The 16,509-nt window shown below is 37.6% G+C and overlaps 1 protein-coding gene and 1 pseudogene across 1 annotated transcript in view; one reads left to right on the top strand and one right to left on the bottom strand.

Moving 5' to 3' along the window:
• The window catches only part of LOC131814146 (mitochondrial ornithine transporter 1-like), a 395,300-nt pseudogene that overhangs the window by 304,277 nt on the left and 74,514 nt on the right, over nt 1–16,509 (bottom strand).
• LOC131814150 (phosphatidylinositol 3,4,5-trisphosphate 3-phosphatase TPTE2-like) overlaps nt 1–16,509 on the top strand; it is a 73,280-nt gene that overhangs the window by 11,349 nt on the left and 45,422 nt on the right. The window contains exons 3-8 of the mRNA XM_059144887.1: nt 9,065–9,115; nt 10,599–10,760; nt 12,430–12,549; nt 14,762–14,861; nt 15,003–15,066; nt 16,013–16,077. Of these exons, the coding sequence (XP_059000870.1) occupies nt 9,065–9,115; nt 10,599–10,760; nt 12,430–12,549; nt 14,762–14,861; nt 15,003–15,066; nt 16,013–16,077 (562 nt within the window). The remainder of the gene's footprint in view (nt 1–9,064; nt 9,116–10,598; nt 10,761–12,429; nt 12,550–14,761; nt 14,862–15,002; nt 15,067–16,012; nt 16,078–16,509) is intronic.

The raw sequence follows: 16,509 nt of genomic DNA, 5'->3' as shown, positions 1-16,509 counted from the left end.
TTGTATGTATATATACCACCTCTTCTTTAGCCATCCATTTATCAATGAACACTTGGGCTGCTTTCATAAATTGGCTACTGCGAATAATGCTTTAATGAACATAGCAATGCATATATCATTGGAATTCATGTTTTTCAAATACCCAGTTGTGAAATTACTGGTTCATATGGTAATTCTATTTTTAATTTTTTGAAGAACTTCCATCTGTTTTCCACAGCGACTGTACCAGTTGGTATTGTCACCGATCGTGTTCAGGGTTCCTTTTTCTCCCCACCCTCGCTAACAACTGTCATTTCTTGTGTTGTTGATTTTAGCAATTCTGACAGATGTGAGAAGATATCCCATTGTAGTTTTGATTTACATTTCCCTAATAATGTCTGATGTTGAGGATATTTTCCTGTGTCTGTTGGCCATCTGTAGGTCTTTTTTGGAGAAATGTCTGTTCATCTGCTCATTTTCAAATTGGATGTTTTTTTGGTTTTTAATGTTGAGTTGTATTTGTTTTTACATATTTTGGATAATCCTTTAACATATATGTCATTTGCAAATAACCTCTCCCAGTTAGCAGATTGTCTTTTTGTTTGTTTGCTTCCTTCATTTTGCAAAAGCTTTTTATTCTGTTATCATCCCAATAATTTAATTTTGCTTTTGTTTCCCTTACCTTAGGAGATATATCCTGGAAAATGTTGCTATGGTTGAGGGCAAAGAAATTACCGCCTATATTTTCTTCTATAGCTTTTATGGCTGAGGTCTCACATTTACGTCTTTAATCTACTGCAAGTTTATTTGTGTGTATGGTGTAAGAAAGTGACCCAGTTTCCCTCCTTTTCATGTAGCTGTCCAGTTTTCCCAACATCATTTGTTAAAGAGACAATCTTTTTCCCCATTGTATATTCTAGTCTCCTTTGCTGTAGATTATTTGACCTCAAAAGCCTGGGTTTATTTCTGGGCTCTCTAATATGTTCCTTTTGTCTATATCTCTGTTTTTGTGCCAGTACTATACTGTTGTGATTACTATAACTTTGTAGTATATCTTGAAATCTGGGATTGTAATATGTTCCACTTTGCTGTCCTTTGCAAGATTGCTTAAGTCATTTGAGTTCTCTTGTGGTTCCATACAACAGTTTAGGATGCTTTGTTCTAATTCTATGAAAAATGCTTTTGATATTTTGATAGGGATTGCATTAAATGTATAGATTGCTTTGGGTAGTATGTCTATTTTAATAATATTTGTTTTCCCAAACCACAAGCATGGAATATCTTTCCCTTTGTTTGTGTCATCTTCAACTACTTTAATCAATGTTTGAAAGTTTTCAGAGTATATTCTTCCTTCTCCTTGGTTAAGCTTATTCCTAGGTATTTTACTCCTTTTGGTGCAGTTGTAAATGGGATTGTTTTCTTAACTTTCCTGCTACTTTATTAGTGCTTAGACATGCAACAAATTTCTATATGTTAATTTGGTATTCTGGGACTTTAATGACTTTATTTATCAGTTCTAGGAGTTTTTGGTATAGTCTTTAAGGCTTTCTATATATAATATTGGATTACCTGCAAATAGAGACTAACTTTCTCCTTACCAATTTAGATGGCTTTTATTTCTTTTTCTTGTCTGATTGCTATGGCTAGGACTTTGAGCACTATGGTGAATAAAAGTGGTGAGAATAGACATCCTTTTCTTGTTCCTGACAGGGGAAATTCTCCCAGTCTTTCACCATTAAATATAGTATTAGTTGTGGGTTTGCATATATGGCCTTTATTATATGGAGGGATATTTCATCTAAACCTGTTTTGTTGAGTTTTTATCATGAATGGATGCTATATTTGTCGAGTGTCTTTTCTGCATTGATTGAAATGATCATATATGTATCATCCTTTCCCTGGTTGATGTGTTGTATCACACTGATTGACTTGAAATATTGAATCACTCCTGAATCCTTGAAATAAAGCCTGCTTGGTTTTGATGGCAAGTTCTTTTTAATCTATTGTTGGATTTGGTCTGTTAGCATATTGAGGATTTTGGATCTATGGTCTTCAGTGATATTGGCCAGTAATTCTTTTTTGTAGTGTCTATCTGGTTTTGGTATCAGGGTAATGGTGGCCTCATAGAAGGAATTTGGAAGCTTTTCTTCCTCTTCTATTTTTGGAATAACTTGGGAAGAATAGTTATTAACTGTTCTTTAAATGTTTAATGGAATTCATCTGTGAATCCACCTGGTCCTGGAGTTTTATCAGGAGTATTTTCAATGACTTAATCAATTTCATGCTAGTAATTGGCCTGTTCAAATTTTCTATGTCTTCCTGATTCAGTTTTGAGAGGTTCTATTTCTAGGATTTATCCATTTCTTCTACGTTGTCCAATTTGTTCACATATCATTTTTCATGAGATTTTCTTATAAACATTTGTAATTTTGTGGAGTTGTATCTCCCTTCCTTCATTTCTGAATGTATTTATTTGTGTGTACTCACTGCCATGTCCTCTTTCACTCTCACTCTAGCTCTTTCTTTTTGAGTTTGGCTAAAGGCTCATCAATTTTCTTGATCCTTTCAAAGAACAAGCTCCTGGTTTCATTAATCTGTTCTATTGTTTTTAAGTCTCCATTTCACTTATTTCTACTCTAACCTTTATTGTTTCCTTCCTTCTGCTGCCTTTGGTTTTGTCCTTTTTCCAGCTCCTTTAGGTGTAAGGTTAGGTTGTTTATCTGAGGTATTTCTTGCTAATTGAGGTAGGCCTGTATTGATATAATCTTTCATATTAGAACAGCTTTTGATGCATCCCAAAGATTTTGGACCATTGTGTTTCATTTTCATTTGTCTTCATGTATTTTTTAATTCCTCTTTTATTTCTTGGTTGACTCATTCATTGTTTAGTAGCAAGTTATTTAGTTTTAAATTTTAAAATTTGATTAAATTTTTTTAAATTTTTAATTTACTTTTTAAAAAATTTTTTCAATTTATTTATTTTCAGAAAAACAGTATTCATTATTTTTTCACCACACCCAGTGCTCCATGCAATCCATGCCCTCTATAATACCCACCACCTGGTACCCTAACCTCCACCCCCCCCCCGCCACTTCAAACCCCTCAGATTGTTTTTCAGAGTCCATAGTCTCTCGTGATTCACCTCCCCTTCCAATTTACCCCAACTCCCTTCTCCTAACACCCCTTGTCCTCCATGATATTTGTTATGCTCCACAAATAAGTGAAACCATATGATAATTGACTCTCTCTGCTTGACTTATTTCACTCAGCATATTTTTTATTTATTTTCGGCATAACGGTATTCATTATTTTTTCACCACACCTAGTGCTCCATGCAATCCGTGCCCTCTATAATACCCACCACCTGGTACCCCAACCTCTCACCCACCCACCAATTCAAACCCCTCAGATTGTTTTTTAGAGTCCATAGTCTCTCATGGTTCACCTCCCCTTCCAATTTCCCCCAACTCCCTTCTTCTCTCTAACTCCCCATGTCCTCCATGCTATTTGTTATGCTCCACAAATAAGTGAAACCATATGATAATTGACTCTCTCTGCTTGACTTATTTCACTCAGCATAATCTCTTCGAGTCCCATCCATGTTGCTACAAAAAGTTGGGTATTCGTCCTTTCTGATGGAGGCATAATACTCCATAGTGTTTATGGACCACATCTTTCTTATCCATTCGTCCATTGAGGGGCATCTTGGTTCTTTCCACAGTTTGGCGTCCATGGCCATTGCTGCTATAAACATTGGGGTTTTAAATTAAAAAATTAAAAGAAATTTTTTTCTTGTGATTGATTTCTGGTTTTGTACTATGTGGTTGGAAAAGATGCATGATATGATTTCAATCCTTTTGAATCCTTTGAGATTTGATTTCTGGCCTAACATGTGATCTATTCTGGCGAATGTTCCAAAAATAATATGTATGCTGCTGTTCTAGGATGGAATGTTCTGGATCTATGTGTTAGGTCCCTCTAGTCCAATGGGTGATTTAAAACTACTGTTACCTTGTTAATTTTCTGTCTGGATGATCTATCCATTGATGTAAGTGGGATGTTAAAGTCTCCTACTATTATGTTATTACTCTCAATTTCTTACTTTATGTCTGTTAATAGTTGCTTTATGGATTTAGGTGCTCCTAGGTTGAGCACCTAATTGGTTATATTTGGATGCATACAATTATGCCTTCTTGTTGGTTTGTTCCCTTTATGTTTATGTCTCTGTCTCTTGTTACAGTCTTTGTTTAAAATCTGTTTTTCTGATTTAAGTATTGCTATCCTGGACTTTTGCTTCCATTTGCATAGTAAATGTTTTTCCATCCTCTCACTTTCAATCTACATGTCTTTAGATCTGAAATGAGTCTCTTGTAGGCACCATTTACAGATAGGTCTTGTGCTTATCCATTCAGTCACCCTGTGTGTTTTTATTAGAGCAGGTAGTCTGTTTGCCTTCTAAGTAATTATAAATAGGCATGTACTTACTGCCATTTTGTTACTTGTTTTATTTTTTATTCTTTTTAGATTTTATTTATTTGAGAGAGATAGAGAGAGGAAGTGAGAGAGAGCATGAGCAGTGCCAGGGGAGAGGGATAAGCAGACTCCCATCTGAGCAGAGAGCCAGATGTGGGGCTTGATCTCAGGACCCTGAGATGATGACCCGAGCAGAAGGCAGATGCTTAACTGACTGAAACACCCAGGTGCCCCTTTGTTACTTGCTTTGTAGTTATTTTTGTAGTTCTTCTCTTGCTTTCTTCAGTTGTGGCTTAATGGTTCATAAAGTGATATGCTTGGATTCCTTTCTCTTTATTTTTTTGCATAATTACAGGTTTTTGATTTGTGGTTATCATTAGGTTCATGTCTAACATCTTTTGCATATGGCAGTCTATATTAAATTGATGGTAGCTTAAATTTGAACCCTTTCTTTTTTTTTTTTTTAAGATTTTATTTATTCATTTGACAGAGAGAGATCACAAGTAGGCAGAGAGGCAGGCAGAGAGAGAGAGAGGAGGAAGCAGGCTCCTTGCTGAGCAGAGAGCCCGATGCGGGACTCGATCCCAGGACCCTGAGATCTTGACCTGAGCCGAAGGCAGTGGCTTAACCCACTGAGCCACCCAGGCGCCCAAATTTGAACCCTTTCTAAAAGCACTATATTTTTACACCTCCCACCACATGTTATGTATGTGATGTCAGACTTTATATCCTTTTATTTTATGAATCCCTTGACTGATTTTTATAGGTGCAATTGATTTTATTGCATTTTGCTTTACCTCTATACTGGCTTTATAACTAATTTACTACTTATTATGTTTGTAATTATATGTGAAATATTTTCCTTTCATGATTTTCTAATTCTTGATAATGGCCTTTTCTTTCCACAAAAAGAATTTCCTTTAATGTTTCTTGTAAGACTGGTATAGTAGCAATGAACTCCTTTCACTTTTTTTTTTTTTTTGGAAGAACTATTCATTTCTCCTTCTATCCTGAAAGAGAGCCTTGCTGAGTAGAGTGCTCTTAAGGGCAGGTTTTTTTCTTCTCAGCACTTTGAATATATTATGCCACTTCTGGCCTCAGAGTTCCAGCTGAAAAATCAGCTGATAGACTTATGGGGTTTCCCTTTTATGTAACTGCTTTATTTTTCACTTGCTGCTTTAAGATAAAATCTCTTTACCACTACCTTCTACCTTTTTAATTGTTATGTATCTTGGTGTGGACCTCTATGTATTGACTTTATTGGGGGCTCCCTGTGTCTCCTGTATCTAGATGTCTGTTTCCATCCCCAAATTTGGGAAGTTTTCATCTGCAATTTCTTCAAATTTTGCCCCCTTTTCTTTCTGTTCCCCTTTTGGGATTTCTATAATGTGAATGTTAAGTTATTATGTTTGATGATTTTGCTGAGTTCCTATCCTCTTCATATTTTTATTCTTCTGTGTTGTTGTTTAGCTTGATTGCTTTCTGTTACTCTATGTTCCATCTTGCTGATTGATTCTTCTGCCTCCTATGCTCTATTTATTCCCTCTAGCATATTTTTAATTTTGGTTATTGAGTTCTTTACCTCTGGTTGGTTCTTTCTTATATTTTATAGCTCTTTTTTGAAGGTCTCCCTGAGGTCCCCCACTCTTTTTTTAAGTCCAGAAATTATCTTTATGACCATTAATTTGAGTTTTTTTTTCTTTTAAATCAAGCATATTGCTTATCTCTGTCTCATTTTAGCTCTTTTGCTCTTGTTTTTTCCTGTCCTTTCATTTAGGACACATTTTTCTGTTTCCTCACTTTAAGTAACTTCCTGTGTTTGTTTCTATGTATTAGGAAAGTCAGTTATGTCTCCTGACTTTGAAAGTAGGAACCTTATGAAGAAGAGGTTCTGTGGTGCCTGTTTACCAGAAACAGGTGCTTCAGGGGTTTCTCCTATGTGGATTCCATGTACTCTACTGCTGTAGGCTAAGCCTCACTTTCCTTCAGTCCAGTTGGCTACAATGGCCTGTTGGCTACAATTTGCCTGTTGGAGGCTGGCTTAGGTCACTCTGCTGTCAAGGGGCCAGTCTGGGACTGCCGTGGACTTGCAGTTGGGTGGTATCAGCAGTCAGACAAGATGCCTGCCCTTAACTCATTTGCTGGGGCTACAGTCACACTGAACTCAGGGCACTCTCCCTGTGCTGCTGAGAGGCTTTGGTTGGTAGGTGAGACCTGCAGACTAACGAGATACCAGCCTCCAACCCATCTACCAGAACTACAGTGACCCCAAACTGTTGTTTTATCTCCCTGTGCTGCCCCCTGGGGCACAGATGGGTCTGGCAATCTGATCAGATGCCTGCCCTTATCTATCTGTTTGGGTGGCACACGCATTGATTGACAGGGCACCCTGCACTGCCAATTATAAGGTTCAGCTGTTGGGCCTACAGTAGAACTAGTGTGTGTAGTTATCTTCCCTTTACCTTCCATCCTTAGGGCAGGTGTCATTTTGAAGGCAGCCCCTCTAAGTTGGGCATGTTGGATGTGGCAGATCCACAGGAGAATACAAGGGTAGGGGACATGCTGTTGGCAGGGTAGCTGTAAAGTATTTTCACTGGTTCCTATAAGTGCCAGGCTATCTAGGCTAGGGAGGGGGCAAATGGTCCCACCAGCTCTTTTGTTCTTGGGGAATTCTAAAGATCACTGCTCTCCAGCACATACTCTGAGATTAATAAATAAATCTCCTTCACTATACCCCAGATACTTTTCAAACTGCTGCTTCTATGCTTATCTCAATGGGATTGCTTGTTTTTCTTGCTCCTTAAGGGCAGGGACTCAGTTTCCTATTGCCCTCTGGCTCTCTTAGAACTAAGCCGACTGATTTTTAAAGTACCCCGAATTAAGTCCTGCTGGTTGCACAAACTCACAAAGTTAAACCCTACTGGCTTTCAAAGCCAAATTTTATGGGGCTTGTATTCTCATTGCATGTCCCCCAAGTCTGGGGTAACTTCTCTGGAGTCTCCTTCTCTCTCTTTTCCATGTTTGTGGGGTCCCTCTTATTTGCAGTTAGTCTTAGCAGAAGTTTTGTTTCCCACTGTATCTCCACCCCACCTCCACTTTTCAGTGTGGCCTCCTCTCTATGATGACCTGTGGAAGGTCTCTTCTGTCAGTCTTCAGGTCATTTTCTGGGTTAGTTACACACACGGCTACTATATTGGAATGTCCAAGGGAAACTTAGGATCCTCTTACTCCATCATCTTCCCAGAAAAAAATAGGGAAATTAAAGCCTCCCTTTCATGCCTTGTGATTCTGTCAGGCATGGGTTCTGTATTGTCACTTTGTCAAGTAAATTCTGAAATACTGTTACATTTCCTCACTACCCAGAGATCCACTCAGTGTGCGATCAGAAGGGTGTGTTTTAAGAAAATGGCAGCCTCAGGGCAATTACCCTCTTTTGACCAATCAGTTTTGTGTCCACATTAGCTTCAGTTTCCTAAGCCTGGGCAGAGGTGGTGACCGCAGTGGGGGGAGGGAGAATTTTCAGGCAGTGGGGAGCTCTTATATCTCAGGTTAGCCTAATAGCATTCATCAGTACTGAATTTTAGCAGGACCCAGTTCTATTCATCTGTTCACTCCATTGGCCAGTCTAATCTTGGGTGCAGGCTGTAAGAACTGTTTTCACATTAATACTACTTGGGGTGAAATTTGGGTCCTGTGTTGTAGACTTCATCCGGGCAATAACTTGCTCACCTTGTCTCCAGGCATAGCTGGAGGCTCCATCAAACAGACTTCTCCTCCTCCTGTTAATGGAAGGATCCCAGTCTCTAGGGTGTTTCTCCTTTGAAATGTATCTTACAGGGGCACCTGAGTGGATCAGTGTGTTAAGCCTCTGCCTTCAGCTCAGGTCATGATCTCAGGGTCCTGGGATAGAGCCCCGCATCAGGCTCTCTGCTCAGCAGGGAAACTGCTTTCCCATCTCTCTGCCTGCCTCTCTGCCTACTTGTGATCTCCCTCTCTCTGTCATGTAAATAAAAAAAATAAAATTGTTAAAAAAATAAGAAAAAAGAAATGTATCTTACTAAAATTCTGTATCTCCAAAGTGCACTTGCCACTCCAATGTGTTTCTCATTAATGATTAAGTGTTGTGTTCCTGTGTGTCTTTTTTTTCAAGAGATGAATATTATAAGACAAGAGTATCATTTACTGAAGGGCTTTGTTTTACTGCTATGGAAACAGATTTGGTCAAGGTTTGATGACTTGCACAGGATCCCACAGTTCATTAATGGGAGAGTTGGAACATTGATCTCTTCTACCCTGCCTTTCTGTCTCCATGTTATCTTGCTTTAGTTAATGAACCCAAATTTAATAATACCATAAATTTGGGACTGGGGCTTTACAGGCAATGGAAATATTACTAAACATAGTTTTGAGTTTTATTTGCATTTATTCTACATATGAAAGTTTTAAAATCATGAAACAGAACATTGAAAATCTTGGTAAAGATTGTTGTGAAACTTTGGAAGAACTTTCAAACTATATTGTCCTTTGTTATTGGCTAAATTTATATTATGTATTAGAAGAAATCTGTGATAAACTTGAAACTCTGGAATTTAATTTCTACTTCTTTTTGCAGCAGCATTATTAGTAGAATTTTGTACTCACTGGTATCATCACTCACGTTCAGGTATGTGAAACCCTAGAAAAGGAGATAATTACACATATCGTTAAATTTGTTTTTTAATTTCTTTTCAACATAACAATATTCACTGTTTTGCATCACACCCAGTGCTCCATGCAATACGTGCCCTCCTTAATACCTGCCACCAGGCTCCCCCAACCTCCCACCCCCTGCCCCTTCAAAACCCTCAGGTTGCTTTTTCAGAGTCCATAGTCTCTCATGGTTCACCACCCCTTCCAATTTCCCTCAACTCCCTTCTCCTCTCCATCTCCCCATGTTCTCCATGTTATTTGTTATGCTCCGCAAATAAGTGAAACCATAGGATAATTGACTCTCTCTGCTTGACTTAGCATTAAATATTTTTAATAATAAAGTACCTCAGGGGGGCACATTTTCACTGTCAATATGTTGCTAAAAAGTCCTTGTGCCTCATTTAATGTAATTTGTCTTGAAATTTTAGTTTAAGCTGAACATTAAGAATTGCAAAGAAATGGTATCTAAGCCTGATAATAACATATTAGTATATTTTTTCTACCTGTAAAAGTAAATTAATGAAGGATGCTTTTTAAAATCCAAGTGTTTGTATTAAACACTTTATTTGTCTAGAAGTACTCCTAATTCTGGAAACATTCTACTTGGACTTCTCTATGTGACTCTAAGATTTCCGGCCACTATATAGAGTCATGCAAAATACTTGCTTTCTTTTAAATGTATTTAAAATTAAAATTTATTTTTAATTTTTATTATGTTCAGTTAGTCACCATATAGTACAAAAATTATTAAAAATTTATAATATTTTAATTTGCATTGGAATTATAAAAAAGTATTTTGAGGATTAATACATTTATCTTCATAGATTATACAAGTAGTGTAATCAGCTTATGAAGAATGTGTTTAGAATATATGAAAGCAAGATTTAGGAAGTACTTTAGAGTTCAATCATGTATGTATTTATGGAACTGAATTCCTTCCCATGTGCCCAGCACTGTGCTAGAAGCATCTATTAATATATAATCTCACTGATAAAATCTCTTACTAGTCAAAGTGGACTTTTAAGGGCATGTTAGTCATGCTCTCACTTGGTTTTTATTGCTAAATTTGTGAAAGTTAGCAATACAAATGAGATTCTATCTATTATGAGATATTGGTAGAAGCCCCTTAAAAAAATTTCGCATTTAAGCTGACTTTACACGTTGAGACATGTAATTTTAATTCAGGTTGCCTGTGCTATCTTGAAGCATTAATCTGATGTGTCCTTTGTAAAAGGGCATGATAACATGAAATGTTGGTATGGGAATTTTAATTCTCTAACAATTGCTTCCATTGGGTAAAAACTTAGTAATTGTTTTGAGATTCTAAGGCAACACATTATTCTGTACCAGTGGACAATTTAATCCCAAGTGACATTTTGGTATATATCATTGGCCTAAATGTAGTCTAAGTTTAAGAGTAAAAAACACTTTATCTTTATTCTGTTTCTCTGTTGTAGAATATTTGGAATTATGCTCGTCTTTGTGGATCTGTCTCTCATCATTACAGACCTGATTGTCGCTAATAGCACAACATATATTCCTTTGGAATATCATTCAATTTCTTTAGCTATTGCTTTATTTTTTTTGATGGATGTTCTTCTTCGAGCATATGTAGAAGGGTAAGTTTGATTAATTGTTTAAAGGCATGTGAAGCTATTTTGTACTGCTATGAGCAACATCCCAAAATAATTACCAAGGCAACCCAACAAATGTGTCCCTCTTTATCAAAGTATTTCTCCTCAATGCAAATGATGGGTATTAATCCTTTCTTATGGCCGAGTAATATTCCATTGTATACATGGATTGACATGGATGGAACTGGAACGGATTATGCTAAGTGAAATAAGTCGAGCAGAGAAAGAAAATTATGATATAGTTTTCCTTATATGTGGAACATAAGGAATAGCATGGAGGACATTAGGAGAAGGAAGGAAAAATGAAGGGGGTGGAATCAGAGCAGGAGATGAGCAATGAAAGACTATGGACTCTGGGAAACAAACTGAGGGTTTCAGAGGGAGGAGGTTAGGGTTGTTTTAGTCTGATGATGGGTATTAAGGAGGGCATATATTGCAATGAACACTGGATGTTATATGCAAATAATGAATCATGGAACACTAGATCAATAACTAAGAAAAAGAAATGTAAAAAGAAAAGAAAAACTATTCCCCTTGGAGGAATGGTCAACAAGAAAACAATCCAAATTCTAATTTCTCCTGGATTGGGCTTTAGTATTATTGTTGCAGCTGGCACTCTAGTTTCCAACAATATGTTGTAGATCCTTCAACAGGTAAAGATTAAAGAGATTGCAAAGTGGGTCCAGGCAACTATTGTGTCTCTGTGTGCACATTATTAAGAGGAAAATGTGTGTGAGCTATGAATATAAATCTCAACAAGAGTTGAATCTAAATAAAATCTGACAGTGTATCAATACTAGATAATAGGTCATGAACAATCACCTACCTCGGGTTGAAAGAATATTTATGTTGAAGTACATTAAGAGATCTGTGGCATGCTCATCCCATCAGTAAAGCTTGGTGGTCAGGTAGCAGCTGATTTTCTTTGCTTGCTGGATTTATGAAAAGGTGAACGAAGCGGGCCAAGCCCTGGAAGATGTTAACAGTGAGAGTCAGGGACTAATTCCCCAGTCTCATTTCATGTAGAGCATTTCAGAAGGCTACTTGTCTCCTCTTCTGCTGAACTTCTATCCTCCTACTTCAGAATCAAGGACAGTTTTTACCCCTAGGTTATTCAGAGCCTTAGAGGAGCTACCCCTGAATTCAAAGAAGAGTTCCTTGGAGCACCAGTGCTCCTGGCTAAAGGAGCCAGTGTTGGGGAGAAAGGCAAAGTGGTTAGAAGTTCAACTTTTACAGGGGAAATCCCAGCCTACAGGGATTCTACTGTAGGCACAAAGCCAGAGTTTGCAAACCAAATTACTGGACTGCACAATCCTCACAGCCCACTTGCTCTAAGGCTGTGACACATTTAGCTTCTGTTGCTCAGTAAACAGCCCACCTTTCTCACCCAATGCGTGAAGGTATTGCTTGCCTCTTATTCAATGGTTTGGTTCTATCTCTTACCATACTTAAGTTGCCATATTAATGCTTTTGTCACTTGTATTTATAAAATAAGATACAATTTGGATGTTTTCCTCCTTAATTTAGTCTAGTATGCATTTTAAAGAATCCATTAAACTAGAATTGTTAATGGAATAAGTCAAATAATTTGTTTTTAAAATATCTTTATTTCTTTGGGACAGCACACATTAATATTTTCTGTTTTATACTACAGGATAAAATACTATTTTTCTGATGCACTTAACTTTTTGGATGCTGTCATTATTGTAATGACTCTATTGATTGATATTATTTATATGTTTTTTGACTTTAAGTCTCTTCAAACTACCCCCAGGTAAGATATTTATGTTTATTTCTCTTAAAGTTTAATTTCTTTTCTTTTTTGGGGGCGGGGGTCTTTTTCTGTATTTTTCCTTTTGTATAATCTTTTGAAGTCTGAATGTGCTGATCCTGAAACAAATAAGCTACCAAAAATGCATATTTAGACAAATTTCCACATACTTAGAAACTAAAAGATGGTTGTATTTAGGGAAAAGTGAAGGGTGTACAGATTAAGTACCTTTAGCTGAATAAAGAACATGGAGCCTCCAAAGAAGAAAGTTGGGACTTTGCCTCTTGTACTCACTTGAGCTTCTCTACATTTTGAAATTCCCACTGAGGTTTAAGAGGTTATTGCCTTTGTTCTCCTCTAGGATTTTGATGGATTCCTATCTCACATTTATGTCTTTCATCCATTTTGAATTTATCTTTGTGTATGGTGTAAGGAAATGATTCAGTTTCATTCTGCATGTGGCTGTCCAACTTTCCTAGTACCATTTATTGAAAAGATGTTTCTTTCCCATTGGAGATTCTTTCCTGCTTTTTCAAAAATTGGTTGATCCTAGAGTTAAGGGTCCATTAAAAAAAAAGATTTTATTTATTTATTTGACAGACAAAGATCACAAGTAGACAGAGTGGCAGGCAGAGAGAGAGGGGGGGAAGCAGGCTCCCTGCTGAGCAGAGAGCCAGATGCGGGACTTGGTCCCAGGACCCTGAGATCATGACCTGAGCCGAAGGCAGCAGCTTAACCCACTGAGCCACACAGGTGCCCTTAAGGGTCCATTTTTGGGCTTTCTATTCCATTGATCTATGTGTCTATTTTTGTGTTAGTACCATGCTGTCTTGATGATCACAACTTTGTAATACAGCTTGAAGCCAGGCATTGTGATACTCCCAATGGGCATTAAGGAGGGCATGTGATGTGATGAGCACTGGGTATTTTAGGCAACTAATGAATCCTTGAACATTGCATCAAAAACTAATGATGTATTATATCTTGGCTAGTTGAACTTAAATTTAAAAAAGAAATTCCCACTGAATTCCCATTGAGCTTCAATTACAAGTTCCTTACACATGAAATCCCTGGGTTTTTCCTGTAACCAAGAGAGCACTAGTTTGAACATATCCAAAATTTGGGTGACTCCCAAGATTTCTCTCAGAAAGAACAAATGGAACAGAAAGCAAGGTGACATAGGTAAAATCATGGTAGTGGAATTTTGCAGTAAAGCTAAAATGAAGAAAGCCGAGGCAACATTAGAACTGTTTAGGTATCAGGGAACTAAAATGTGTATGAGAGACTGAAAATGTCCCCCTCTCCCCTGCTTTTCCTCTTGCTACAGTAGAAATGAAGAAAAAGAACATGTATATTGAGATATAGATGTAGGGTGGCTCACTCATTAGTCCCAACATCTTGATCCTTTCTGTAGCCCAACAGCTTAGGATTCAATTCATGTCCCAATAAAATGTGATGTCTATCATAGGCTTTTGGAGTTGTTTTAAAATAACTAGATCCAGTATGGTCCTCTGACTGGCAACCTCAGTATCACCAAAGAACTTGCTATAAATGCAAGAGGAAAACCAACCACCTCAGGTCCTACTCCAGACCTATTGAATCATATGCACACTCAAGTTAAAGAAGCACATATTCAAACCATCCAGTTCTCTGCCATCATGTTTTTTTCTGGTGGTAGGAGAGCTACCAGCTAGCACACTTGGGAAATATCTTGATCTGCTGCCTGCCTGATAATGGGTTAGCAGCTGTAGTGAGCCTCATTACTGATGGGAAATACACAGGTGAACAAGAACCATTTTGACAGAAGAAAGTTTTGATGTGAAAATGATGGGGAAATGCTCATCTTAAATCACAAAAGTTCAATCCGCAAATTCTAAGTCTATCATATAACTATTTTTCTCCCCCAGAGTTTCTCAACCTCTGCACTATGGGTACTTTGGACCAGAGTTCTTTTGTTATAAGGGCTGTCCTGTGCATTGGTGTTTAGTAGCATTCCTGGCTTCTACCCACTACCTACAAGTAGCATGCCCTCATACAGTGTGACAACCAAAAATATCCCCAGACATGGCCAAGTATCCTATAGGGGGGTGGTTAGGAGACTTGGTTAGGGGGGTGTGTGTGCAAAATCACCCCTGGTTAAGAACTACAGCTCTAGGCTTGATCCATATTGACCAAATCCTATTTCTAAAGCAAAAATGAATCTCTTTACCGTTAGATTGACTATTTTCTTTCGACCTCTACGACTTGTCATTCTTGTAAGAGTTTTTCATCTGGCTCATCAAAAGAGACATCTTGAACAGCTGGCCAGAAGGATGGTAAGCAGGCAAAATATGTTTATGATTCAGAATATGTTTGCTTCAGGAAATAATGACAAGAGTTTTAGATAACTATATAATAATCTTTATTTTTATGATGATTTTTCATCTAATAAGTTAATGATTGTTTTCAACTCTCAGGTTTCAGGAAACAAACGGCGGTACAGGAAGGATGGATTTGACCTAGACCTCACTTATATTACCGGTTTGTAAAGTTTAACTGTTGATTTACTTGTATTAACATCAAATATTTCTGGTGTGTGAGTAAATATGTTCATCTTGTTCTTGCTTTGTCTGAGCCATGTTCTTTCAAAGCATTCTTTATTCATGAAGACATGAGCCACTATGGTGGCACAACATATTTGTAGTTTATCCCTGACAATGGAAAATCTGCATTGTCCTCTCAAATCAGGGCTGCTTGGTTACCTTCCAGGAAATTGAATGGATTTCAAGTTAGCTCCCTTTGTTTGGTTTGGAATTTGAGTTCTAGTGTTTTTCTGGGGTACAAGGATTTCAGAAAGACCTGTTCCATTCAAGAAACTGTGGAGAATAAGAGATCTCAGTTTTCTGAGTCAGGAACTCTGGAAGGCACACTGAGAGTTCCCACCATTGCTAGAACCCAGATTTCTCTTTTTTTTTTTTTTTTTTTGTTATCTACTTAGGAAATAAATTCTCACCACTGGTCAACACAAATCTGTCCCATATGGTGGGAACCAGTTGAGTCTTAAGAACACTGTGTGAGTTTAACGGTCATTATAGCAGATAATTTTTTTTTTTTTTTTAAAGATTTTATTTATTTATTTGTCAGGCATAGAGGGAGAGTGAGCGAGTGAGCACAGGCAGACAGAGGCAGAGGGAGAAGCAGGCTCCCTGCCGAGCAAGGAGCCCGATGCGGGACTCGATCCCAGGACACTGGGATCATGACCTGAGCCGAAGGCAGCTGCTTAACCAACTGAGCCACCCAGGCGTCCCTATAGCAGATAATTTAATATGTTTTCTTGATTATACTGAGAAGTAGCTTTTTTCTCCATCATTCTTAATCCAGAAAGTTCTTTTTTATGTAAAAGGAGTCCAATTGTATATAAGTTAAGTTCTCATATATTGTTTCACTTTATAATGACATTCATAGTAGTGACTATTTTGGCTTACAGAGCGTATCATTGGCATGTCATTCCCATCTTCAGGAAAGGAGTCTTTCTATAGGAATCCCATTGAGGTAAGTGTATTTAACAAGTGCTCATAATTCTCAGTAAACATAGACTGTGGAGTCATAAGTTTAATATTGGCCCAGAGATGGCAGTGTTCCAAAAATTTACTCTTTCCGGTAAAGAATTATAATGGACTGAGAACAATTAGTTTTTGCTGTGTAATGGACCACCCAAAAAATTAGGGACTTATAACACCAACCATTTACTTCATTTATGATAATGTGGCTTTTGAATTTAGGTTGGGCTTGACTGGGTGGTTCTGCTGATCAGGGACAAATTTGACTAATCACAGCCAGGCTGATGCATACATCTGCAGGTAGCTACTTGGCATCTGAGGATTGGCTATTCTAAAATGGTGTGGTTGGAGAAGTACCTGGGTGGCACAGTTACTTAAGGATCCAACTCTTGATTTTGGTTCAAGTCATGATCTTAGGGTCATG

This window comes from Mustela lutreola, chromosome 13, assembly GCF_030435805.1.
Source record: "Mustela lutreola isolate mMusLut2 chromosome 13, mMusLut2.pri, whole genome shotgun sequence".
Lineage (NCBI taxonomy): Eukaryota > Metazoa > Chordata > Mammalia > Carnivora > Mustelidae > Mustela > Mustela lutreola.
This window is presented reverse-complemented; position numbering and strand designations above follow the sequence as displayed.